Source organism: Aythya marila (assembly GCF_965140915.1).
Source record: "Aythya marila genome assembly, chromosome: 18".
Classification (NCBI taxonomy): domain Eukaryota; kingdom Metazoa; phylum Chordata; class Aves; order Anseriformes; family Anatidae; genus Aythya; species Aythya marila.
Genome location: NC_139059.1, coordinates 713,348 through 738,627, shown reverse-complemented (window position 1 = coordinate 738,627; position 25,280 = coordinate 713,348). Strand labels below are relative to the sequence as shown.

Here is a 25,280-nt window from a genome sequence, read left to right as displayed (position 1 = left end):
GCCCCGTCCCCGCGGGGCAGGCGGAGCTGTCCGCCCCGACGGGCCGCCGGTTTTGCGTGGACCAGGCACTGCCCGGCCTCGTCCTCCCGGGCTTCCCGGAACCACTTCGGGAGCGTGGGCCGGTCCCGCGGAGACTCGGTAACGCCACCGGGACCGACAGAGCTGCCGGGCGTTGTGCCGGGCCGGCCGCGCTCCCGGGGCTGCCCCTCCGGCCGCTGCCCGACGGGACGGTCCCCCGCGCCGTCGGGGCACTTGCGCTGCCCGCGGGGCGGGCGGAGAAGGGCGGCCAGCCTCGAGCCCCGGGCGCACCGGGCAGGGAGGCTGGCGGCCGCGCTCCGGGCTCCCTCGCCCGGGGACAGCGACCCGGGGGCCGGCGCCAGCCCGGCGTGCCCAGGTCCTGCGTGGTCCCCGCCAGCCGCGACCGGCGGCTGCTGCGCGCACGGGGCGCGGAGGGGACCGGGGCGACCCCGGTGGGAAGCAGCCCGGCGGCGGGCGGGCGTCCCGGGACCTGCCCCGCCGGCGGGTGCGGGGCTCGGGGGGGGTGCCGGGTCCCCGGCCGGGGGGAGCGCCCGCCCCGGCCCACCGGGGGCCCGTTCCCAAGGCTCCCGCTCTGTGTCTGCTTTGGGAAAACGCCAGCACGGTAACAAAATGGCGGGGAAAGGGTGGGATTGTCACGGCGAGCCCTGCGGCGCTGCCCGCCCGCCCCCCGCCAGCGCCCGGCCGGCCCCGGGGCGCCCGTTCCGGCGCAGGCAGCGAGGCGGGGTCCCCCCCCCCCCGGGCCACCGGGCCGCCCGGTCGCGCCGCCCGGCCCCGCTCCGGTGCAGCCGCAGCTGCAGAAAATGGCTGCTCGGCGGAGCCCGCTGAATCCTGCCGTGTGTGTGTGTGCCTGTGTGTGTGCGCAGGGGGGGCGGCGGGGGGGGGAACGGCGAGGAAGCGCCGAGGCTCTCCCCGGCGGCCGCGCCCCCCCGGTGCCCCGCGGCGGGGGGCGGCCGAGGGTCCCGCGGGGCGGCGGCGGCGGGGCTCGGGGGTCGGCACGGAGCCGCCCGCCGGGGTCTCACCTGCGGAGGGGCTCGGGGGGGGCGCGGGGCTCCGAGCCCCGCCGGGCAGCACGTGCCGGCCGCCCCCGGTGCCCGCCGCGGCGGAGGGGCTGGGGCCGCGGCGGGGCGGGCCGGCAGCTCCCGCAGGGCGCCTCGCCGAAGGTGCCCGCTCCCGCAGGCGGTCCTGCAGCGGCCGCGCTCCGGCTTGGTCGAAAATAAATAAAATAAAATAAATACAATTAAATAAAATAAAACAGAAGCCGGGGCGGGAGCGGCGCTGCGAGAACGCGGCTCGGCCACGGCTCGGTGGCGAAGCCGCAACGAAAACTCGGCCCCGCGGCCCCGCGCCCAGCCGCTGCCCCCCGCCCGTCGCGGCGGCCGCCCCCCGCCGCCTGCCCGCGGGGCCGGAGCGGACACGCGTGGGAGCGGAGCCGCCGCCTCCCCGCCTCCCTCGCAGCCGGGGTCCCGCTCCCGGCGGGTGTGCGCGGCGCCTTTCGCGCGTGTCCGCGTTTCGAGGGGACGTCCCTGAAAGGCGCCTGGGGGAGCCGCAGTGGGGTGAGCCTGTCCCCCCGGGGCACCGGCCGCCGGGGGCTGCGGCTGGCGGTGCATTTCGGGGCCGGGGCACGGTGCAAAGGACGCGTCCCGCCCCCTGCCCGCAGCGTTGCCCGGCCCGGGACGCTCGGCAGCCGCCCCGTGACGGCTCGGCGGAGCGGAGCGCGGGGCTCCCCCGTGCCGCGCCTTGCCCGCCCCGTCGGCGGTCCCTTCCCCGCAGCCCACACCCGGAGAGCGCGGCCGGAGGGAGCGGGTCCCGGCCGCGGCAGCGGGACGGGGCAAGGCCCGGGGGGTTCCCGCAGCCCGCGCCGGTCCCCTCCCGCCCGGGGCTCCGTCGGGGCCCACGGAAGACGGCGCCGCCGCCCCCTCCCGCGACGCTCCCCGCGGCGTCGGGGCAGCGCTGCCCGCCGGGGCCGGACAGGGGCAGCGGGGCGGCCCCGGGGGTGTGGGCGGGGTGGGGACAGGGGGCAGCGGGGCTGCCAAGCGGGGGTCCCGTCGGGGGGCACTGGGATGGAAGGGGGGGGGGGGGGCAGCTCCCGGCCCCGCGGGCGCGGGGGGGGGCGCGGGCCCGTTCCACTCGCGCGAGCCCGGTTGCTGCGATACGGGCGGGCCAATGAGCGCGCACCACCTCACCGCGGGCTCGGGCACCGCTTCCTTATATGGTGCGCGCCGTCCGCGGGGCGCCGCGCTCATCGCCATATAAGGGCATGAACCTAAATACTGCCGCCACCTTGGGCGGGGCGCGCCGGGGCGGGGCGCGCCGGGGGGGGGGCCGGGGCAGAGCCGCCAGCGCGCCCCGGGGGCCGGGATCCCACCCGAGACCCCACCCGGGACCGTACCCAGGACCCCGCCGTCCCACCCGGGACCCCGGCTCTTCCCCGCCGCCCCCGCCCCGGTGCAGCCGCCGGCGGTCATTGAGATCCATGCAAATGGGCCGTGCTTCCCCTCTAATTGCTTTTGTTAAACGCGGCGCCGCGCGCGGCCGCGGGCACGGGCACGGGCACGGGGCAGGGACCACCCCTGGGTGACCCTTTCGGTTCCCTGCCCGGAGCCGGCGTTCCCACGCGGGGCCGTGGGCACATCGCCGGGAGCCGCCCCCGCCCCGTCGAGGGGCTCCCCCGCTGCTCCCGCTCGTGCCCGGCCGCGGTGGAGCGGGGCCGTGGGTTCTGCCCACGCGTGGCGCTGCGGGGGAAGCCGCGGCCGCTGAAGCCCGAGCCGGGAGCGAGCAGCGGCCAAACCGGAGCCGCGCCGGTTAGACGGGGGGGACACGAGGGGGCTATCCCGGAGCCGTCCCGGCTTCCCTGCCCGCTGCGGGTGCTGGGGACGGCTCCTGCTTCCCCGGCCTCTGCAAACACCTCGCGTTGGTGTTCCTACAAATAAGCAGCGAATTCAGAACCCCCCAAACAAAAGATCTTTTGTGCAAAGTGCTCGCGGCCCGGCGAGCTGCGATAAAGCCCCCCCGCCGCGGCCGCCCCACCCCCAGGAGCGGCACCTTGCTCGGTGCGAGCCCGCGGAGCGCCGCGGCCGCGACTTGGGCGCCCCGGGACCGGGATCGGGGGGGGGGGGGGCTCCGGCTCCCCTTAGCACGCCTGAACCGGGCCGGCGGCGCTGCCCCGCGGGCGCTCCCCGTGGGAAGGCCGGGCCGGATCCCTCCACCCCTCCACCACCTTGACCGTCAACAGCCGGAGCGGGGGCTGCGCTCGGGGCACGCCGCCCCCACGGGCCGGGCTGTGGAGGCTGCGGGGACACGCGTGGAGAGGTTCCCACGCAAAAGGACGACGCGGGAGGCTCCCCCCGACGGGTGGCGGGGTTGTGCTGCGAGGATGGGGGACGGCAGCTCTCCCCCGGGGGGTCGCGGAGGGGAGCCCCCCCGCACGGCCCCGGGGCCGCGGGGCCTGGCACAGCTCCCGGGCCTCCCGCCGACACGCACCGGGCACAAACCGGGCAGCAACCGGCGGCGCTGCGGCGGCCGGGGCCGCCTGCCCCGTGCTCCTCGGATCGGTGGGGGCGGCCCTGCCCCCCCGGGGCGGCCGGAGCTCCTCTGGCTGCGCGGCGGCCGCAGCCGCGATTTTCAGGAGGACGGTGCCACCTATGGAGAGCACCTGGAATTAATCGCGCCGGCGGGGCCGCGCCGGGAAGCGTCGCCTTTCCCTGCAGAACCTCCAGGGACGAGCCCGGGCCGCCTCCGCCGCCGCGCCCGCCGCCTGCCCCGGCCCCGCAGCGCCCGCCCCGAGGCCGGGCCGGGCCGAGCTGGGCCAAAGGGCGAAGGACGGGGCTCGGCCACGGCTGCCCTCCCCGGGCGGGGGGGCCGCCGCTGTCCTTCAGCACCGCCGGCCCGCGCCGAGCTGCCCCGGGGAGGAGGCTCCCGGGCGGCGGGGAAGGCCTGGGGGGGGGGCGGCAGCAGCGCCGTGCTGCACCTCGTCGGGGTCGCTCCCTTGCCCACTCCCGAGGCCCCGGTAACCGGGGATAACGATCGATCGGGCAGAGTGAAGGGGCCCGCTCCAGGCGCTGCCCCCCCGAGCCGGGCTGCTCGGCGCGGAAGCTCCGCGGAGCGCGCACCGCAGGGACCGAGCCCCGTGGCAGCGGCTCCGTGCCGAGTCCCGGCGGAGTGGGAGCAGCGCGGGGCAGGGGGAGCCGCCGCGCCCGCTGCCCTCCCGGAGCCTCCCGGGCAGAGCTGTGCCCGCCGGGGTGTGCTGCCCCCCCGCCGGCCCTGGGCACCAGCGTCTCGGGAGCTGCCAGGAAAGCTGTGCCCGGGCCTGAATTCGATGTCAAAATCACGAACACGTCCTCGCACGGGGATTTCTGGGCTGCAGAGTGGGAGGCAGCCGCTCCGCGCCGCCTGTCCTCCGCGGGGGCTGCCCGGCCATTCCCGGTAATCTCCCTCCTCACCACCGATCCTCCTGGACCGGCCGCTCCATTGCTCGGGTGGACGGCAGCCCCGGGACCGGCCGGCTGCAGCCCCGGAGGATGCCATGGGGGAGGTTGGCCCAGGGGGGAAGAGGGGCGAAACGGGGGCGCCGGGGGGCGGCACAGCCCCGCCTGCAGCGCTGCCGCGTGTAAACGCAGCCCCGTTTATTGGCCCGGTCTCCGGAGCCGCCCTCGCCTTCCGTCCCGGGGCCGGTCCCGTATGTGCCTACGGCGCCGCTGGGGGGCCCCGGCCGCCTCCGTCCCGCGACACCGGGGCGGGGGGAGGTCGGGGGGCGTGCAGTTGCCGCGGCCCGGGGCCGGTCGCTGCCTCCCCGCTTCGCCCCGAGGTGCTCGGAAACGAAAGTGCAGCGTCCCGGCGGCCGGGCTCCTCCCGCTCCCGGGGCAGAGCTGCGGCGGCCGGCGGGGACCGCGGCAGCACCGCAAAGTCCCCGGTGCCCCGCCCGCACCACCGAGCCCGCCCGACAGCAGCCCGGGGGGCAGGAATCTGCCCCGGTGCTCGTCGCGGCTCCGCTCAGCCGCTGGCAGGGGAAATCGTTTTCTCGCCCGGGTCCTGGGTGGGAGCGGGCCGGGCTAAGCCCGGAGCCGAACCGGGCGGCGGCGTGGGCCGGGTTGCCGGGGGCGGCAGCTCCGACGGGCGGCCCCGAGGGGCCGGGGGTCTCGGCTCTTGCCGACAGCTCGTCCGGAACGGAGCTCCGGGGCTGGGCTCTGCCCTGCCCGGCGGTACCCACGGCTCGGGCGGGCTGCGGGATGCTTCTCCCGGGACACAAGGGCCGAACCGGCCGCGGTGCCCGTTCGGGAACTCGAAGCCGCTCGGGCTCTACGAAGGGGCGAGTGGCTCTGCCTCCGGTTTCCCGCGGGGTCTCGGCGCTGGGGCTGTTCTCGGGCCGCCCAGGAGAACGGGACGCGGGGCAGCGCGACCTCGGTCCGGCCGGGACTCCCACCGGCACCGGCAGCCTCGGCCGCCCGGGGAACCGTGCCGGGCCGGGGCCTGGGTTGGATGCGAACCGTCCCGGGCGCCGGTGCCGGGGGGGGCGGAACAGCACGATCGCAGGAGCTCTCGGGGAGCCGCGGGGAAGAGCCGGGCTGTGGCTCGGGGATCTGCCGAGCCGGCGCCTGGGTCGGTGCCAGCTCCCACCCGCCACACTGCGGCCCCGGGCTCGGACACGCGTGCTCGCCCCGGTGCCCCCACGCGCGGCCCCAGGAGGAGCCTCAGACCCCCGGTTTCGTTGCAAAGCTCGCGGCCGTGGAAGCCCCCACACAGCGAAAAACGAGGGGGGAGCCGGAGACGCTGCGCCGGGGTGGCTCGCTGAGACCCCGAGCGCTCCTTACGCGAGTCCGAGCGGGACGTGGGGATAAAGGGCAACCGAGGGGCGGATTTGGGGTCAAATGGGCGGAAACTGGGTCCACGTTTGCCTGTGCGGCGGCAGACGCTCGAATCGGCCGGGAGCAGTCCACGAGTGAGCTCCGAGCGCCGGCCCCTCGGGGCAGAGTTGGGGGGGCGGCGGGGCCGGCAGGGGCGGGAGGGGCGCGGGGCCGGGCTCCCCCCCCGGAGCCGGGAGCCCGTGCTGCGCCACGGCAGCTTTTGCCGTTGACCTCCGGAGCGTGGAGGGCAGCCCCTGCCCGGGCTCCGTTCCTGTTCCCGGTCCCCCTACCGAGCACCAGGCCACCCCCCCGCAGCTCCGCACGCCCCGGGCGGGGGCTCCCCGGGCCCCCTCCGGCAGGAGGAGGAACTGCCCGGGAGAACCGGGCACGCTCCCGCCCGCGGTCTCGTCCCGCAGCGCCGGGGCGGCTCCGTCCCGCTTCTCTGTCCCGGCCAAGACGCCGTCGAGCCGCCGCAGCCCCGCTCCTGGCTCGCCCACGGTCCCGAAGGCTCCGGCTGGGTCCCCCCCCGGCAGCGATCGCTCCCCGCTGCCTTCTCCGAGCCGTTCTCGTTTGTGTCTCGCCTTCTCTCTGCCCCCCCCCCGCACCGCAATCGGGGACTCAGCTCCCGTCCCCGTACCCGCGTGGGTCCAGCGTGGGTCCGTGCTGGTGCCTGGAGCTGTATCCCCCGCGGATGGGCGTGCAGGAGGCAGCGGGAACCGTGGGCTCTTTCCTCTCCGCGGCCACGCGTGGCTGTGGGGCTCCGAGAATCCGCGTGGCTCTGCGGAGGCTACGGGGCAGAGGCGGCTGCTCGGCCGGGAGCTCCGCAGCCCCTCGAGGCACCTTCGGGACGGTGCCTCCCGCCTGCACCGGGGACATCAGGAGCGAAGGTGTGGGGCTCACGCCCAGTTCCCCGGGCTGCGGCCCCCCCGTGGACACGGGGCACGGCCCCTCACGGCCCCGCATGGCCCCGCTGCGCCGCCGCAGTCGCTGTCCCGAAAGCCCCAAGAAGCGGAGCGAGGCGGCGGAGGCATCGGTCCGGCCCCGCTGGGGAGCACGACCGGCCCCCCGAGCCCCCTCCCCACGTCTGGGCGCTGCGCCCGCCCCCCATTCCCCTTCCCCGTCCCCCAGGGACTCTCTGCGCGGCATCTTGGGGGTGCAGAATCCGGTCCGGTGCGTCCACGCGAGTTAACGAGCCGCCCTGCCGCCCTGCCTTAATTAACAACGATTAATTCGACATTAACGAAAATCTCCCCAGGACGCTGCTGGCCGGGGACCGGGGAGGGCGCGGAGGCTGCGCTGCCCCCCCCCGCCCGCCTCCCTCCGCACCAGCGCTGCGCAGCGCCCCGGGCACTGCGCGCAAATCCCGCGCAGCGCGGGGACCCCCGGCACGGGGCGGGCCAAGGGGGGGGGGCGCAGCAGCGGCAGCCGCGGCTCGGAAACCTCCCCCCTGCGCCCGGGAGCGGGATTCCACCGGGCCCCGCCGGCCTCCCCCACGCCACGCGTGTTCCCCTTCTCGCGGGACGGGGCACGGCGTGGACCCTGCCCCCGCTTTGCCCACGGAGCCGCTCCACGCCCCGGGTCCGGCAGCGAGAGGCAGCAGCGGGCTCCTCCACTCGCGTCCCGCGAGCCCCCCCCGTGGGGCCGCGAGTCTGCCGTTCCCGCGTGACCCACGTGGGAGGCCGGGGCCCGGCCGGCGGGAGCGGGCAGCGCTCCGTGGCGGCGAGCAGGAGCCCCGGGAGAAAACGATCCCCGGGATGGGGACGACACCGGAGCCTTGTGGCTGTCGCTCCCGGTGCACCCGGGGCCCCGCAGCCGCGATCCACGAAGGGGACAGCGGGTGCCGAGCAGCCCCCTCGCCGAGAGGGCACGGAGGGTCGAGTCCCCCCCCCCCACCGGCCCCGCAGTGCCCGCAGCCCCGGAGGCGAGCAGCCGCCGGCCCCGAGCCCCGCTCCGGGGAAGCCGTCGCCTCGTTTACGGAGCCGAGGCTGAGCCGATGCCTTTAGAGACCGGCGCGTGGATCCCCCACGCGTGAGCGCGGCCGCCTCCGAGGCTTGCTCCCCTTCGACTTCTAGCCCCTTAGTGTAGGAGAGCCGCGGGGGAGAGGGGCCAAGCCGTGGGAGGCCTCGTCCACCCTCGCTCCGCGTGGGCCAGGCGGCAGCAGCCCACCCGCGGGGCGGCCCCGGCCCGAGCTGCGACGGGGCTCGGGAACGGTTCCGCTCGATGGGACGGAGCCGAGGCGCTGCCGGGCACCCCCGAGCCTCCCCCCGACAGCCCCGGGGGGGACATCGCGGCTGGGCCCCCCGCTCCTCCGCGCCAACCGGGGGCAGGACCCGTCCTGGGGACTCGCGGGGCCCGGTCTCCCGTGGCCGCCTCGGGCTCGGACTCACGCGGGGGGAGCGGCAGCGGCCCCGCGGGGCCACCGGGGCGACCGGGCCCCGGAGCTCTGCCGAAATGTGACGGGTGTGGGGGGGGGGGGCAGCCCCTCCGGTGGCCCCGGGGACACCCCCGCACCCCGAGCGAGCCGGGGAAGGCAGCCGCGGGCTGCCGGAGCGAGGAAACCAGAAACTCGTATTATGGGCTGTTGAGGTCTACTTTATTTTTACTACCCGAACTGTTGGAAAGTATTTAAACTTAACCAGAACCAGCTGCCCCGCTGGCACGGCTCGGCGCGGCCATTTGTTCCCGGGAAGGGCTTTTGCCGACGCCGAGCTGTGCCGGCCGCCGGCTCCCGGCGCGGCAGCGATGCGGTGATTTCTACGCAAGCCTCCAGCGCTTCGGTCCCCAATTCCGCCGGCTTTGTCACCAAAAACCCGCGGGGCGCGGTGGTGGCTGGGGAGGGGACGAGGGGCCCGGCCGCCCCCTCGGGTTCGCCCCGTCCAGGTGTGCTCGGAGCGGTGATGCCCGGAGGTGGGGGGGGGGGGGGGGGGAGGTGATGGAAGGGGGGGGGGGGGCGGTCCGCCCCGCCCCGCTCCGCCCCGTCCCGGGGCCGGCGGCTGCCGGTGGCGGCGGCTCCTTTGTGCTGCGCTGGGCTATTGGAAAGGAGGGGGGGGGGGACACGACTCGACGGGGAGGGTGGGGGTGGGCGCCCCCCTCGGAGCGGGCGGGGCGGCCGCGGGGAGAGAGGGGGGGGGGAGCGGGGGGGGGGGGCGCGGCCGCGCCCCCCCCCCCCGCTCCCCCCCCCCTCTCTCCCCGCGGCCGCCCCGCCCCGCGCTCATCGGGACGCGGCTCACGTCGGGGGCGGCGCGGCGGCGGGGGCGGGCGCCGGGCCCGGGCCAATGCGGCGCGGGCGGAATATTCCACCCGGCTCCGCCAGCAACAAGTGCGGGGGGGGGGGGGGGGCCCGGAGGGAGGGAGGGAGGGGGGGGGGCCGCGGCGCTGACGTCAGCGGGCGGAGTATTATGGTCTGGGCTGCGCTGGCGGCTGCCTGTGTGCTGCGAGCGGCCGCGTAAACATGGAGCTCTCGGCCGTCGGGGAGCGCGTCTTCGCGGCCGAGGCCCTGCTCAAGCGCCGCATCCGCAAAGTAGGTGCCCCCCCCCCCCCACACGGTATCCCCGACGGCCCCCCCTCCCTTGCCGCGCCGCGCCCCGCCGCCGCGCAGCCCCGCGCCAGGCCGCGCCGCCCGCCCCGCGCCCTCCCCCGGCCGCGCGGCGCTGCGGCGGCTCCGGCGGCGGCGGCGGCGGCGGTCGGCGGCCCGGCTGCGGCTCGGGCGCCCGCTGGGGGCGGCCCCGTCCTCCCCGCCGCATGCACGGGTTCCTCCGAGCGAGCGGGGCGGGCTCCGCCGCCGCCGCCGCCGCCGCTGCTGCTGCGAGCCGGGCGTTGTGCGCGCCGGCCTCCCCGCTGCATGCTGCTGGGGGGCTGCGCGGGGTGGCTGCACGCGCGTTTGTGTGATTTTTTTTTTTTTTTAAATTTATTTTTTTGGTGCATTTTTCCTCCCCCCCCCTCCTCTCCCTCCCTCCCGCCCCGCGTCCCTCCCCCCTTGCATATTTTTGACACACGCCTTGGGTGCAGGCGTGTATTTGTTGCATGCATGTAATTGCATGTGTAGCTTTGTTGCAAGCGCTTATCGTGATTTCCCTCCATGCATATTTATTTTTTCTCTTTGCATCTGCAGGGGCGCATGGAATATCTCGTAAAATGGAAGGGCTGGTCTCAGAAGTAAGTCGGCTGTTTATACAATTTTGCAGGCTAGGAACTGTTGGGGGAGATGGCTCATTGTAGCTATTATTTCCCATTGTAGCAGAAAGGAAAGTTGGATCCCTTTCTCTAGGTCACGTATTTTTTGTTTCTTTTTTTCCTTCCCCTGTTACTCGTTCCCGATGCCTTTCCCTCTCTGTGTGCCCCCGCCCCCCCCCCCCCCAGGTACAGCACTTGGGAGCCCGAGGAAAACATTCTGGATGCCCGGCTGCTTGCAGCCTTTGAGGAAAGGTACAAGGCCTTTGCTAGTCGTAGCCATTGCACTTGTAAATATGTTGCTGTCTTGTAGCTATGCTGAATTGAAGCTTTGGTTTTTTTAACACCTCTAGGGAGCGAGAAATGGAGCTATACGGGCCTAAAAAGCGAGGCCCCAAGCCCAAAACCTTCCTGTTAAAGGTAAGGAGGCAGGAGCCCCGCGTGCGTCGGTGCCGCTGCGCCGGGGAGCGGCGAGGGCTGCAGGGAGCGTGCACGGGCGGCGTGCGGGGAGCTGGTCCCTCTCCGGCTCGGATGGAGAGCGCTCGGTGCAAAGGCAGCCCCTCGTCGTGTAAGTCGTAATTACGCACCCGGGTGGCAGGACAATAAAGTCACCGGTTGATTTATCTTCTTTGCAGGCCCAGGCAAAAGCGAAAGCCAAAACCTATGAATTCCGCAGTGACTCTTCCAGGGGGATCCGGGTGCCGTATCCCGGCCGCTCCCCCCAGGACCTGGGCTCCACGTCCCGGGCTAGGGAAGGACTCAGAAACATAGCCCTGGCTCCGCAGGGCGGCAGCAGCAGCAGCAGCACCCCCAAGGGAGACAGCATCCGGGACCGGGTTATCAGGGTGGAAGAGAAACCCGGGGAAACCCCCAAAAAGAGAGGCCCGAAGCCTAGGAAAGAGCTTTACAAGGACCTGGCGGAGACTCTGGATGCCTCCAAGAGGAAACTGGGGGAGCCGGGGGACAAGGTGGGGGACTACCTCAAGGCCAGGAAGATGGAGGAGGCGGCGGCGGGGGCGGCCAAGTTCAGCTCGGGACACAGCGTCATCCAGCTCGCCCGGCGGCCGGACCCCGACCTCTCCGGCACCATGTCCAGCCCCAACCGCGTCGAGGTGGGTATGAAGCTGGGGGCCGCCGAGAGCTACGCGCCCCGGGTCGCCAAGCACCGGGCGGACTTTCTGGACCCCAAGGGGCAAGGAGGGCTGGATCCCGGCGGGCCCAAGATCCTGCACAGCGCCGTGAGCCCCGGCTCCGTGGGCAGCCTGTACCGCGACGGTGTGGGCGGCCAGGCGGGGCGGCCCTCCCTCATCGCCAGGATCCCCGTCTCCAGGATCCTGGGGGACCCCGAGGAGGAGTCCTGGAGCCCGTCCCTCAACAACCTGGAGAAAGTGGTGGTAACTGATGTGACCTCTAACTTTTTGACCGTCACAATTAAGGAGAGCAGCACGGACCAAGGATTCTTTAAGGAGAAGCGATGAGTTTCTGTCAGTGGTGGTGCTGGGGATTTTCTTCGGTCTAGATCCAGACAAAAGCTTGGTTAGAGCTTGGTGGGCTTTTTTTTTTTTCTTTTTTCTTTATTTTTTTAAATTTTTTTTTTTTAATTTCCTGGAGAGGATTTAGAAACTGTCCTAAATTCATTAACTCATTCTTTTTTTTTTTTTTTTTTTTTCACGTCTTACATTTCGTTGGAAAAATTATCTCTAGAGTTATATTTTCTATTAGATGTAAATATGTTATTTAAGAAAAAATGCTTATATATATCTATATATATATATTTCAACTCTGAGTTGTTTTATTTAAATGGAGACAACAGTGACTGCTCAGTTGCTCTTAGAAAGGACAATAAAACTGAGAACTAACGGAGTTCATGCATCTGTTGCAGGAGCCGGTGTACATAATGAGTGATGTTCATAGCTAATTATGTTCTGGGTTTTTTTAACTATTATTTTTCATATGATGCTATGGATGGTGAAGGGGGAAGTGTTACTCCCTCGGAGGGCAAAGTGCCCAGATTTCTTGATTGTGATATAAGGTGTTGCTTGTACAATCAAGTGTGCTGTATCCAGAACTGTTGCCCTTGACAGTTGAAGTAAGCACTTGAATTTACAGTATTGTTGGGGAGGGGGCGTTGCCAGTTTAAAAAAAAAAAAAAAGTTGCTACAAAATTGGGGCGGGGAAAAGCAGAAGTCCATAAAAAGGTTAAAACTGTTCTAGTGGAGTATTAACTTGAATTACCTTTTCTTGTGAAGGAAGAGGAGGTTTGTGTGTGTAAGATTCCTGAAAGGGGTGATACTGAAATGCACTTTAATAGAATTGTCATAGCAGTTGTGGGAGACAGAACTGAGCTGAGAATCTGTTTTCATTTTGTCTGGTCGCTTGATTCTTTTCCCCCACCCACTTCAAAAAAAAACAACAACTCTGTTTACATTCCTGAAATGCCAGAGAGGTTTGGGAGGGTAGCATGTCACTGCCCATATTTAGATGCTTTATACTGCTATAGAAAGTGGATTTTTTTTTTCCAAACACAGATCACTTTAGACTGTTGGAAGACTCCAGATAAAGCATTTTCTAATATCCACATCTCTGACAAATCCCAGAGCCACCTTTATGCATTCAGAGACAATAAATATTTCCCTTTTCTTATGCTAGTTAAACAATAGCCAAGAGGCTAAATATTCCTGTGCGCAGAGCAGCTCCTGCTGACTCTGGTGGCTTTTTGTATTTTTATTTGCCTGCATATTTCTTCTGGCTCTGAAGGACTGTGCAGCTTTCTCCCAGGGCTCAGGCAGGGTATAGCAGCGGGATTTAATGGCTCTGAACAAAATGCAGCAGCTTCCCTCCGCCAGCATTGACCAGAAACCCTCGGCTGCCTTGCAGAAAGCCCGTGGCAGCGTCTCGCAGGAGGCGTGGGATGCTGCAGCCCTCTGCCCGCCCGCTCCTCCGCTCGCTCTTTCTCTCTAAACTCCATTGCAGCTTAACCAAGGTGAGGAGAGGTCGGGGTCTTTTAGCCCTCCCTAGGAAGGAGGAGAAGCGTTTCGTTGTGTTTTTAGTTGATGTAGAGCAGGTGTCCTCATGTCCTAACGCATTGATTTGAGCATCTCTGTCGGTTCAAAAGCACAAATCTGTCCAGCAGCCCCCGAGGGCCAGGGCTGGGAGAGATTGGCCTTTTCCATCCTTTCTGATTGGCCCGGTGAAGCTCTTAAACGCTTTCTAATTTGGGGACTGCACATAAGATGAAAGCACATGGGGCCTGACGGGGGGAGGAAGGGGCTCGGGCGAGGAGCAGCCTTTGCCTCTGGTAGGCCCATCTGGATAACTGCGGCTCCACCTTGCTCAGCCCCTTTCCCCTTCCATCTTTTGGGACCTTTGCCTTTGTCAGATGACCTAGCAAGAGGATGCTGTATTGACTGTACAAAGGGAGCCATTTCTGTGATTTATTTTTTTTGTTGTTTTCGTTTTTTTTTTGTTGTTGTTGTACGGCATATTTTGTAAAATTGAGATTTTTAACTTGGTTTGTACGAAGAGCCGAGGCAAGCAGCGTGCTGGTTTCAGTGCTAGTGCTTGGGCAGCTGACACGGGAGGTGGTGTCGGATGGACGATGGTGGGATGTAGCTGCCCTTCCTCCCCCTGCTGGGATGCTGAAGGCAGAAACCCACCTCCCTTTGCCGAACAGCCCAGAGCAGAGAGCTCCTGCCTCGCTCCACTGCCGGGGCCCGGTGGAGGCTCGGTGTGCTTCACTCCAGCCCTGTGTACCTGTATATGTGTGCGGCCACCACACACGTATATAAAGCAAGACATACATGTGGGTGTATATGTGTGTATGTATATAGCGACGTATATACTGAGTGTGTGCGTGGGGGTGTGTGTGTGTGTGAATTATTTAAATCTAAGACTTGTATAAAAAAGATTTGGCTAAATCTCAGTCTCAGAAGTGAAGCTTAACTACGTGTCTTCTGCCAGCCGTGAATGTCCATATGAGACCTGCTTTTTATGTGAGTTTAAATATATACTTTGTAAATAGAAACGTGTCTTTCTCCCGTTTGTGGCTGGGGGGCGAGGAGCGGAGGGGGCTGGGGCGGTCGAGGGGCGCCGGGCCGGGGGTGCTCAGCGGCAGCGTGGGGCGGGCGGCGGGGCCCCGACGGGGAAGGGGGGGCGGCCCCGCTCCCTCCCTAGGCGCAGGGGGGCCGGGAGCCGCGGCCGTGCGGGACAGGGGGCGGCCCCCAGGAGCCGCCGGGGAAGGAAGGGTCCGAGCCGGCACCGGGGCGCCCCCCCGAGCACGGAGGCCGCCGGGCCGGGCTGTCCCGCGGTGCCCGGACGGGGCGGCGGCGGCGGCGGGCGCCGTGCGCGGCTCCGCTCCGCGCCCAGAAAAGCCCCGGGGCCGCCGCTGCGCCCCGCTGAAGGCGTTCGGGTGCCGGGCTGGGCACGGGAACTGCTCTGGGCCGCTCCGCTCCATCCTTGAGCCGCTCCGGCCGGCGGGGGGCCACGGCGCGGCCTTCCGACGGCGCGGGGCCGGGGCCCCGGTGCGCGGCGGCCGCCCCTGCCCGGCGAGCCCGGCCTTTGTATTCAAATCTCCCTCGGCCGCGCAGCCGGGGGGAAGCGAGGGGGTTTTATTGTGATTTTTTTTTTCTTTTTTTTTTTTTTTTTAAGCTGTGTCCTCATTAACCTCCTTTTTCTGCTCCGCTGGGTGAAAGGCGCAGACCCCCTTATTATCAGAGCTGTCAGCATCTGTGCGCGGAAAATGAGTGTCAAGTAGGCGCGGGAGAAAGGGCCGCACAATGGCGCCTTTCTCCCCCGGCCCCAGCGGGGGGGACCCTTTCACACGGGCGCGGCGGGGCCCCAGGCCGGGGCGGTGCGGAGGGGGTGGGGACGGCCCGCGGGGGGGCGGGGGCCCGGCTGCCGGAGCCCCGGGACGCGGCCCGAGGAGCCCACCCCCCCCGCCCCCAGGGCGTTTCGGACGCCCCCCGCTTCTCCCCCTTCGCCCCCCGCCCCGGAGGCTCCGTTCCCCACCGCCCCCTCCGCCTCGGGAACCTCCGTTCCGCGGCCGCCCCGACGGGAGCCCCGACGGCGGAGCCCAGGCTCGGGGAACCGGCCCGACTCGGGGCCGTTTCGCCCCCAGCCCCGCCGCGGCGGCCGGGCCCGGGAAGGCGCCGTCGCCCGGGCCCGTCCGCGGCCGCGCAGCGCCCTCCCCAGGCCGGCCGTGCCCGCTGCGCGCCCCGCGGCTCCCGGCGGCCGCCGCCCCCGGCCCGGCTCCATCCAGCACGTGCGGGGCGGCTCCCGGGGCCGGGCGGGCGCGGAGCGGAGCGGAGCGGAGGCACCTGAGAGCCAGGGGCCAGAGCAGCCTCCCCCCGGCCGGTAGGAGCCGGAGCCCGGGCTCGGGAAGGAGCTGGGGGGGCGGTTTCACGGCTCTGCTTCCCCTCAGCCTTCCCTCGCCCGACCCCGGTACCTGCGGGGTTGGGGAGCACCGGGCCGGGGTTCCCCGCAGCCTCCCGGAGCGGGGAAGGAACGCGGGGCCCCGGGGGATGCGGGGTCGCAAGGCAGCAGCGGGGCTCGCGCGCTGCCTCCCCCTGCTTGGGCTGGCACAGTGAGCACAGCAGGCTGAAAAGTTAAAAAAAATATTTATTGATATACTAAAAAAAAAAAGAGCAGTGGAAAAGTTATACAAAAAAAAAAACCCGCCCGACGTAGCATCTCCTAGTGTTTTCCTGCAAATAAATTAAAAGTAGCCTAGAGGTCTAAACTAGCACTAGTGTCCAGCAGTACCAGGAACCACACAGCACGGAACGCGAGCGAGCTGGCACGAGGGTGACCACGGCCCAGGGAGCCCCGCGTCGCTCCGCGGGCCGGGCGGCTGTCCTGCTCCAGCAAAGCACTTAAGCTTTCCCAGGGTAATAACATCTCCAACTTTTGTTCTCTGAAAATAAAAGCAAACAAACAGCTGTAGTTTAAAGCAATTATAAGTGTCATACAGGAACGATTTGGCTCTCTCTTTAATTAAAACATACAAATCAGACCAGTGACTGGCGCAAGTTACAAGAACAATTGTTTGTTTTCACCCAATTTCTTTCAGTAAAAACCTCTCCCTCTCTGGAGCCCTTCACACTCAGATCAGAAACTCAAAGCAAACTGAACGCCCTGAAACCATCCCCGTCCTTCCACGAGCTCCATTTTTTTTTTTTTTTTTTGGTACAAATATATATATATAAAAATATACTAGGCTTCTAAGGAAGATGGCTGAATTGGCCACCTCTTCCAGTCCAATGGAAAACAACAAGTATACTTAACCAGATTATGCCTGGAGAAAATATCCATTCAATATACAAATACTGCAGGACTTTCCACATCGGAAACCCCTTAGAAAATGACAAGTGACAAACCTTTAATTGGTTGTTTGACACACAACTGAACACTCAAACCCATAGCAGCAAACTTAAAATAAAAAATAAAAAGGTAGACCTTGAATACTAATGGCACTGACTGGTAAACACGGTCTGCATCAGCTTTCAACCTCTGTCCACAAAAGATTACCGTAAATCACTCACATAATGTGCCTTTGAGAGGCAAACTTCAACACAAACCTTTCACTCAGACGCACGCCAGCGCCGCTGGGAGAGTCAAGGTCCTGAAACACGAGGTCAGGAGGGGCTGGGGAAGGGGGGAGGGATGAGATGAAGTTTAGAAAAATTTCTGGATTATCATTTTCACCATTCTTAAACCTTTGGAATCGAACCAGCTGGTGAGCAGAAAGGCACAATAGCTAAAGCGGTGACAGCAGAGTCCTGCCGCTACCTAGGGCAATGCCTGGGGACGCTGGGTGAAGCCGCTGTGGGGCCGCTCGCCCTCCCAGGAGGGTGTCAGCCTGGGGGGGCGTCAGCCTGGCCCGGGGCAGGAGCAAGCTGCCAGAAGGAGAAAGGCATTGGGGCTGTGATGGGGCACTCTGGAGGGAGCAGCCTTCTCGGAGCCGGTGAGCAATGACCACGCCATCTGCCCTCCTGTCTCATCTCATGCACCTTCTGGGGGTGCTGAGTGCCTGACCCCTTCTCAGACCATCCTCAAATGCTTTTCCCCTTCAGCAGCCAGCTTGGGACACCAGCGCCCACATCCCATCCTAGGCAAAAGCATCCCTGCTGGGCTGGCTTCCCCTTGGGAGCATTCATCAGCCACCTCCAGCACTCGGGGCTGGGCGTCCTGCGGGGTCGCGGCTGTCCCCAGCACCCTGTGACCACCCCAGCTTTGCATAGGCACAAACCTGTCGTAGGACCGGTGTCACGGACAAGGCTGAAATAAGGACAGTTGCAAAAGGCACATTGTTGTGTAGTTTGGATCTGCAAAGGCCAACTAGCAAACATTTGGTGTGTGGGGAAGAGAGCCGGGCATCACCTCGGAGGTCCCACAAACCCCTCGGTTACCCCCCCAGAACGCGAGGCTGCGCCTGGAGCGCTCGTTTCTGCTAACACAGGCTGATGTTTCCTTGGACTTTTCAAAGCAACCGTATGTCGTTTGGCAACGTTAAAGACTACAAGGTAAACATAACAGACTGACATTTTGGCATTGTGGAGCTCCACGGACACTGTCCTTTGGGAACCCCATCTGTGGACGAGGCTCACCTGAGGCTCACCTCTTCCCTGGGGCCCTTTGCCTCGTGGAGCAGAGCCCAGCCCGCTGCAGGCCTGGGGCTGCACGAGGCCTTCTGCAGGCAGCTTGCAGCAAATCCCCCTGGTCCCCAGCTGCCCGGCACTGTGGCGAAGTGACATTCAAGGCAGCGTGGCTGCGCACGGGGACAACTGCACAGGAGCTGCAGGGATACCCCTCGGCCCACCCCAGCTCGCCATCAGCTCCCGCAGGATGCTGCACTCAGGCTCTAGAACAAAACCATCTCAAAGCCATGACCAACGGGACGGCTGTGGATTAAATAACAAGCTAAGGGAATCCATTTCTAGCCCACAGGAGCTTTTTCTGGAGAAGATGGCAGCCACCACGCAGGGAACAACGTCCCTTTCGCACCCAGGCAGCAAATGCTGCCATCGCTGGTTTTTCATTTCACCTGAGAATTGCACCACCGGCAGCCAACGCAGCTGTGGTGGTCTGATGCACTGGGGCTTCAGAAACGTGTACCCCCCGTTTGGTCTTTTTTCCTCTCTGTGCTCCTGTGGGTACTGATGCCGCAAGTGCCCCCGTCCATGGCAAAATAAGATGCTCGGCCCCGTGGCAGGGCACTGTGGTCCGGCGAGCAATGAGCTGCACTGATGCCGTGCCTGCAGCCACCCCGAGCCACGGCGCAGACCCTGGAGGCACTTCCTACTAACGTACCCAGAGACCTGGCAGAAGGCAGGCTTTGCATCTTCTCCAGAGAAGGAGTTCAGCATTAACAGAACTAAAATGACCTCAAATGCTATTAAACTCTGCCTGAACTACTGCTGTTAATTTTGGCTTGTAAGAGTAATCTATAGCAGGGAAAAAGACCTCAGTAAAAAAGCCATTATTGGTTGCAATTACAAGCCAGAATTAACAACCCAGCTGCTGGCTCGGGACGGGAGGGCGAGGTGGCCGCAGAAGATGCCGCAGCCTAGGGGGCCAGCAGCAGTGGGTGCCTGCTGCTGACTGCTCTGGGCAACCCGGGCAGGTGTTGTCCTCCACCAGCCCCCGAGCCCTCCAGCTGGAGAAAAATGGGGACGCTGAGCACAATTCAACACCGATGAGCATCCAAGGCACGGGGCTTGACAGCAGTACTGGGTCCAGCTGGTTTTTAACCCAACTCCAGCACCAACCTCAGCCAACTGGGAGCCATAGCACCAACCTACCTGCTGTCAAGAGAGTTTGAATGTTCTGCAAGACTTAACAAATATTCCCCAGCTTGGTCCCTGCAAGTGCCTGGATGCTGCTGAGTGTGAGGCTGCGGTGCTGGGAGGCCAGGAGGAGGCAGAGGAGCAGCTCTGGGCTCCCTGGGCTGTACGACTGGACTCGATGCCTGCTGCCCGTCACCCCTTGCTCTCAAAGAGGCATCTTTGCCACCCTGTCTCATCAGTGTCTCACCATTCAGCCTTTGCTAGACTGGGTTTATTCCCCTCCCTCTAAAAAAAGGTTTTTCCCTTAATAAAAAATGTAAACAGTATTTCCTTATCAGCTGGAAACCACAACGGAGACATCGTGGACTTCACCATCATTGGAACTGACCTAGCCCAGGGGGGTGGCTGGACTTAATGTACCCTGAAAAACCCCCGTACCACAGCCATCCCCCAGCCCTCGGGTGCTGGGAGCATCAGCTGTCTATTTGGATCGACTTGTGACTGTCCTCGCAGCTTGGAGGTGGATTCACGGGGCGCCCAGAGGAGAGAAGAGGCTCTCCTTTCCTCTCCTTTCCTCTCCCGAGCATCAGCCTGGCCCGTGGCCCCTCCACCCCATCTCCCTGCCACCAGAGCCCAGCGCTGTGTTCTGCCATCTCAAGCTGCCAAGCAGGGAGAGCCGTGTACGGTGAAGCCTGGCTCAGAACTTGCCAGCCCGTCCCCTCCCGGCAGCACAACGCCTCCGCTCCCGGCCCAAGGCGCTGGCCCCTCTGCGCGGGGCCCCGGTTCTGGCAGGACGAAGGGCAGCAGGGAGGGACTCCCTCATGTGCTGGCACTTCTGAGCGGGTTTCACCGTACGTTTCCCTGGCCCTCTGAGCACAAGTCTCAACAGGTCTCGCGGGGTGCGCGTGGGTGCTGCAGACAGTGTCCGAGCTGGCACTGCCTGCAGCACTGGGCGCCGCGCTGCAGGGAACGGAGGCAGCCGCTGGCAGGGGTGGACGGTCACCATGCGAGTCCCTGCCACGGGGCGTTCACCTAAAGAAAGAAAAACCTGACGGGAGAGCTGGGCAAGGCTACGGGAGAGGCCCGGGGACCGCCTCCCTCCTCTCCCGCTCCCTGGCTCAGTATTGCCGCAGGTTGAAGAACCCGACGCTGGTGGGGGACTCCTTGACCGTCACCGTGATCAGGTTAGCGGTGACGTCCGTGACGAAGACGTGCTCGATCAGGCTGCGGGTGGGCTTCCAGTCCTGGCTGGTCTGGATGGAGACGGACATGTTCTGACCCACGCCGGGGAAGGAAGCAGAATCCCGATCCGAGTCCGAGCTGGTCTCTTCGCCTGTGCTCACTTCGGAGAGGGCGGCTGGCTTGCGGCTCTCGGGGGCCACGTGTCCCTCTTGCGTGCCGGCCGTGCCACCCTTGGCCAAGTCCCTCTCGCCAGTGACCGCCCTGTGCGCCTGCTTCTCGCTCTTGCTGCTGTCCCCCACGCTGGCAGCATTCGATCCGGCACCGGCTCCACCGCTCTTCGTGACGGCGGCACCCGCGCTCGCCGCTGCCCCGGCGCTTTTGGACAGGGCACTGCACACGTGGCGAGGGAGGCTGCTCCCCCCGGCTGCGTTCTGCCCATTTTTGACGCTCTGCAAGTTTAAAGCTTGGAGGTTCAGCTCCTGACTGGATGCCAGCTGGCTCCCGGGCACAGCCGAGCTCGCAGGCGTCTTGCTGCCGTTGTGCAGCATTTGGGCTCCTGCAGCGAACCCAGACTTCGGGTCCCCTCCAGCACCGCTGCCAGGAACCTTGGCAGTCTTGGCTCCCTGCATGGTCAGCCCAAGCTCCCCAGATCCTTTCTGGTTCCTCATTTTTAGGTCCAGCCCTAAGCTGCTCTTGCTCGATGCCTGCGACTTCAGCGCGAGCCTGCTCAGGGGTGAGGTCTCTGCCGAGCTCTGGTTTTGGGACATCCTGTTCATGTAGTGCACGATGGAGCTCTGCCAGCTGATGGCCCGGTTTGGGCTGGTGGAGCCGCTCTTCATCATGCTGGGGAGGTTTTCTGCCGACGACCCTCCAGAGCTGAGCCCAGCCAAGGTGCCCGGCGCTTCCTTCAGCACAGCCATCCCTGAGCCCTGCGTGCTGTGCTGGGGCTGCAGCTTCCCCATCAGCTTGGCACTGCTCCCCACCTCCTTGCGGGACGTTTTCAGCACCTTTGTCAAGTTCACGGTCCTCCGAGCTGCCTTCTGCTCTGGGGGGAGAGGTTTCCGCCCACGCTTCTTTCTGGAAGTGTCTTTCATTTCTGGCTTTGCCACCAGGATCTGAGCTTTCTTCTGGGGCACCGGGTGAGTCTCTCTGCTGCGGGGACCTCTCTTTGCTTCCAGGTCACTTTCATCCTCTTCATCGGAAGAGGAAGAAGAGGAGGATGTTGAGGAAGAGGAACTACTTGACTTACTTTTTGAGGGCATCTCTGGTTCCTACGAAGCAATGAGGAGGGACAGGGAAAGAGTGAAGACAAATTATCAAAGAACAGCCAGGGACACTGCAAATCCTCCAGCGTGGTCTGGCTGGGTGCCCTGGACAAGCACACAGGTTCTTTCCCTGTGTTTCTGAGCTTCTCTCCCTAGATGACACGCGGCCTCTGCCATAAAATGAGCCAGGGAACATGGAATAAAGCACCGGCAAGGCACAAACACCAGGCAGGACCCGGTGCTTGGGAACTGCTCTGTCTCTTTCTACACTACCACCAGACCAGCGACGAAGAGAAGTCCTCCTGCGGGCATCCCTGTCCAGCTGCCCATCCTGCACTCTGCAGAGCCTCTACCACAGGGTCTGCAGGCACTGCCGTGTCCTTGCCACCCTCCGTGGGCTCAGCACCCATGACACCGTGTTGTGGGACAGACACCCGCTGGTGCCCCTCAGGGTCAGAGCCTCGCCAGGGCTGTCTCTGCTGTGGGTTTCCACCACCTCCAGGACTTACCACGTGTTTCCTGGGCCTGCCCCTGGGCCGTTTGCCTCTCTTGCGGTTCTGCACTTCTTTCTCGTGTTCCCTGGAAAAAAAAAAAAAATCACAAAAAAACGATTAAGGACAAAGCTTGCATAAAATAATAATAATAAAAAAATAACAAGCCCACCCTGATTCTTCCATTTCTTCTGTCATTAAAAAAAACCCTGCTCTGATGCTGTGGGCTCAGCTCCGCTCTGAGCAGCAGCTGGAAGGCGTCCCACAACCTGCAGCCTCCCCGTGGGGTACCTGGGCCAGGCTAGGTAGCAGCACCCTTCCCTTCCACAAGCATTTCCAACACTTGGGGGCCACACATTGCTATCAGTATTTAAAATATGTCAGGCTGCTGTGCACCTCAGCAGCAGCTTTGGAATGAAAACACCACGAGCCTTTCCCCCAGCTGACCTACAGCGTCTGGAAGACTTGGGCCAAGAATGTGAAGAAAAAAGAACTACAAACTGAGAAAAGGGCTACAAAAATGGTGGACAAAGATGGCTGTCCAGACAGCAGGATATTCAGCTGGCTCAGCAAGAAAGCATTTGCCCTGCTATACTGGCGGAGAGATGAAAAGAAAAAGTCTCTTGCATAAAACATGGGACTGAACTGCATGGATGGCTGAAATGCATTTACCAAACAGCTCCATCCGCCGTGCAACACCGTCCTGATGGCTGCCCTAGTCCTGGTACCTTTGTTCCACTGTTTGTCTCCTTGTTTGCTACGAGAACACTCCCACAGCAAGGAGTTTCCAGTGCTCAGCGATGCACCACAGCGTTGCCCATCCCAAGCCAGCGACCTTTCCAATTCGCAGCAAAATTTGCTGCTTTGCCGGCAGAATGGGAACAGAACAACGGATGCATCTGAACGGTCTCTGCTGAGCCCTTCCTTATTTACACACCCGCAGAGCTGCGCTTCCCCTTCCCGGCAAGAAGCAGGCCAGCCCCTGTGCAGAGGGGCAGCGATGGCACTCCCTGGGGTCCCAGCTTTCTCTCTTTCACCGGGCTCATTTTACCTCTGCTGCATCCTCGGCGGGGAGGTGGTGGCCCGGGCCAACAGCCATGCAAAGCCCGGGGTGACCGTACTGAGAATGTGTTCAGGTCACGATACCACTTGGTGTTTCTCCATTTAAAAGGGACAGTGTTAAGCTGTATCACATACGGCTGATTAAACTCCGTGCTGCCTACAATAACCACCAGCTTCCATTCTTGAAAAAAATGGCTCCAGAAACGAGTTATAATTAAATCCTATCGTAAACTTTAATGATTTTTATTAATATGGAGCCAAAATATTTGGCAGCACTGTGCTTAATGTAGCCAGCTGGCTACTTTTCTATCTCCATGCCTGACTCCCGGTGTATAATAGCTGCAGAACAATTGCAGCTCACAGCTCGGCTCTGTGTCGTAGCCCGGCTCTGGCAGAGGACACCATTTTCTCCCACCCATTCCTTCCTCACCCCTCTCGCAGCTATGCCCTCCGTAAATACACGCTGGTGCCTTTCAGAGTCCACCATTTCCATAGCCGTAGGAGCGGTCTCCCCACCTGGGCGTGCAGTCACCCCCCGAGCACAGCCGAGGCCCCGGCTGCTGGTCGGGGAACAAGAGCTAAAGGTCTCTGCTGGGTGCTGCTGTGCGCCCATTGTGCGGCGCGAGCACAAACAGATTGTGCACAGGGCCATAAATTCTCCGTGTTTACCCAGCCTGGGGAGAGCCGTCCTAGGTGGACCTGAACTGTAATTTCAGGAGATGAACAAAAGAGCTGTGCCACAAAAGGCACGGAGAGCCCCGGTCTGTTGTTTCCACAACTTCCACCGCACGCGCGGCCAATTAGAAGTTAATTGACTTTATCGTTCGTTTAGAAATATTTACGGTTTGCTCACTTCTTTTGGAAAGCGAGGAGCAGTCTCGGATCAAGGATGTTCTCCTCGGGTTCCCAGCTGTTGTGCCTGGAACAGAAGACGGGACTGGGCGAGAGCACGGGACCACCGCTCGCCGCCCCCCCCTCCCCGTTACCGGCCGGGCCCCGGGGAGTTCAGCCGAGGACACCCGGGCCCTCCGCGAGCCCCGGACCGAGGACCCGGCGCCGGGCCCCGCGCTTCCCACAACGGCGGCGATGGGGACGGAGGTGGCCGGGCTCAGGGCGCCGTCGGGGCCCGGGGCGTCCCAGCACCGACGGCTGGGGCCGAGGGGGGCGCGGGCCGGGGGCGGCCACGGCGGCGCCGCTCGAGGCGAGCCCCGCGCATCCCGGGGGAGCAGGAGGGGGGACGCGCGGCCGGTGCCTGCCCGCCGGGGGGGCGCCGGAGGGGGGGCGGCCCGGCCCGTCGGGGGGGGGCTCAGCCCCACGCGGCGGCGGGGAGGGCCGGGCCGCGGCCGCGCTTATTTGTAAACAAAAGGAGCGGCGCGGCCCGAACAAAAGCGGCCGGGCGGGCGGCCCCCCGCGCCCCGCACCGCCCCGCGCCCCCCCCCGGCCCCGCGCCCCGCTCACTTGGAGGACCAGCCCCGCCACTTGACCAGGTACTCCAGCTTGCCCTGCGGAGAGAGGCACAGAGAGGCGCGTTAGCGGAGGCGGCGGGGCCGGGGCCGGGGCGCTGGGGGGGGGCGCGGCGGGGGCCCACCTTGCGGAGCCGCTTGCTGAGGATGCACTCGGCGGCGAAGACCTGCTCTCCCACGCTGCTCAGCTCCTCCATGGCGCCGGCCGGCCCCGCTGCGGCCCCGGCCCCGGCCGCGGCCCCGCACGCACGCACACACAAGGGGAGCCCCCGGGCGCGCCCCCGACGGCGGCCGCGCGCGCCCCCGCCCCCCCATCCCCGCGCGCCCCCCGGCACAATGCGACGCGCGCGCCCCCGGCGGGGGGGGAGAAGGGGGGCTCCCCAAATTCCCCGCCGGCCAATGGGGAGCGGAGGGCGGGCCGTGACGGCGCGGGGGGGGGGGGAGGCATTGTCTGCCGCGACCCCTCCCCTTCCTGCCCGCGCGGGGGGCGGCCCGGCCCGGCCCGGCCCGGGGACAATGGGCAGGGGCTGGCCCGGTTCGGCCCGGCCCGGTTCGGCCCGGTGCGGGCGCGCAGAGCCGCAGCGCGGCGCTTTGTTCCCCTGGGCGCGGGGCCGGCTGGCGGCGTGTGCGGCACGGCCCGGCACGGCTCGGCACGGCCCGCACGGTGCAGGGCTGCTGCGGGGCTCCCGGCACAGCACGGGGGGAGCCTAGACCCGGCCCGGTCCCGCCCGGTGTCCGCTCGGTGTCCGCCCGGTGCCGGCGCTGTCCCGCCCCGAGCATCCCGGTCCCGGCCGGGCTCGGCCACCGGCTCCGGGCCGCGGCGTGGCCGGGGACAAAGCGGCGCGGGGCAGCCCCGGGGCACGGGGACGCAGCCCCCGCGCAGCCCCCGGTCGGTGCCGGAGCCGGGGCTGTGGTTCTGAAGCGGTTGGCGAGCGAATAAAGGCCGGCGGGGCGGGGGGGGGGCCACCCGGCGGGGCCATCCGTG

General features: G+C 65.8%; 2 protein-coding genes across 3 annotated transcripts; one reads left to right on the top strand and one right to left on the bottom strand.

Annotated features, from left to right (window-relative positions):
- The first annotated feature begins 9,275 nt into the window (after positions 1-9,275).
- CBX8 (chromobox 8) lies at positions 9,276-14,091 on the top strand. 2 transcript variants are annotated; one of them, XM_082775027.1, is made up of 5 exons: positions 9,276-9,399; positions 9,991-10,034; positions 10,239-10,304; positions 10,403-10,469; positions 10,685-14,091. In XM_082775027.1, exons 1-5 carry the CDS (start codon positions 9,331-9,333, stop codon positions 11,525-11,527), a joined length of 1,089 nt encoding a protein of 362 aa, XP_082631153.1. In that variant the 5' UTR covers positions 9,276-9,330; the 3' UTR covers positions 11,528-14,091. The 2 variants fall into 2 exon arrangements, with proteins under 2 accessions (XP_082631153.1, XP_082631152.1); XM_082775026.1 differs by having other exon boundaries at positions 10,379-10,469.
- Positions 14,092-19,348: 5,257 nt separating this feature from the next.
- On the bottom strand, positions 19,349-24,498 carry CBX2 (chromobox 2). Its single transcript, XM_082774616.1, has 5 exons — positions 24,421-24,498; positions 24,291-24,334; positions 23,686-23,751; positions 21,789-21,858; positions 19,349-21,285 (listed from the first exon to the last, which is right to left on the bottom strand). Exons 1-5 carry the CDS (start codon positions 24,490-24,492, stop codon positions 19,951-19,953), a joined length of 1,587 nt encoding a protein of 528 aa, XP_082630742.1. The 5' UTR covers positions 24,493-24,498; the 3' UTR covers positions 19,349-19,950.
- Positions 24,499-25,280: the final 782 nt, after the last annotated feature.

Excerpts from the sequence above, each read along its gene's own strand:
- CBX2 (XM_082774616.1), bottom strand. The coding sequence starts at position 24,492 with ATGGAGGAGCTGAGCAGCGTGGGAGAGCAGGTCTTCGCCGCCGAGTGC. Across the intron at positions 24,335-24,420 it reads TCAGCAAGCGGCTCCGCAAG|GGCAAGCTGGAGTACCTGGT; the intron begins GTGGGCCCCCGC and ends CTCTCTCCGCAG. Across the intron at positions 21,859-23,685 it reads CTCCTCGCTTTCCAAAAGAA|GGAACACGAGAAAGAAGTGC; the intron begins GTGAGCAAACCG and ends TTTTTTTTCCAG.
- CBX8 (XM_082775026.1), top strand. The coding sequence starts at position 9,331 with ATGGAGCTCTCGGCCGTCGGGGAGCGCGTCTTCGCGGCCGAGGCCCTG. Across the intron at positions 9,400-9,990 it reads TCAAGCGCCGCATCCGCAAA|GGGCGCATGGAATATCTCGT; the intron begins GTAGGTGCCCCC and ends TTGCATCTGCAG. Across the intron at positions 10,470-10,684 it reads CCAAAACCTTCCTGTTAAAG|GCCCAGGCAAAAGCGAAAGC; the intron begins GTAAGGAGGCAG and ends TCTTCTTTGCAG.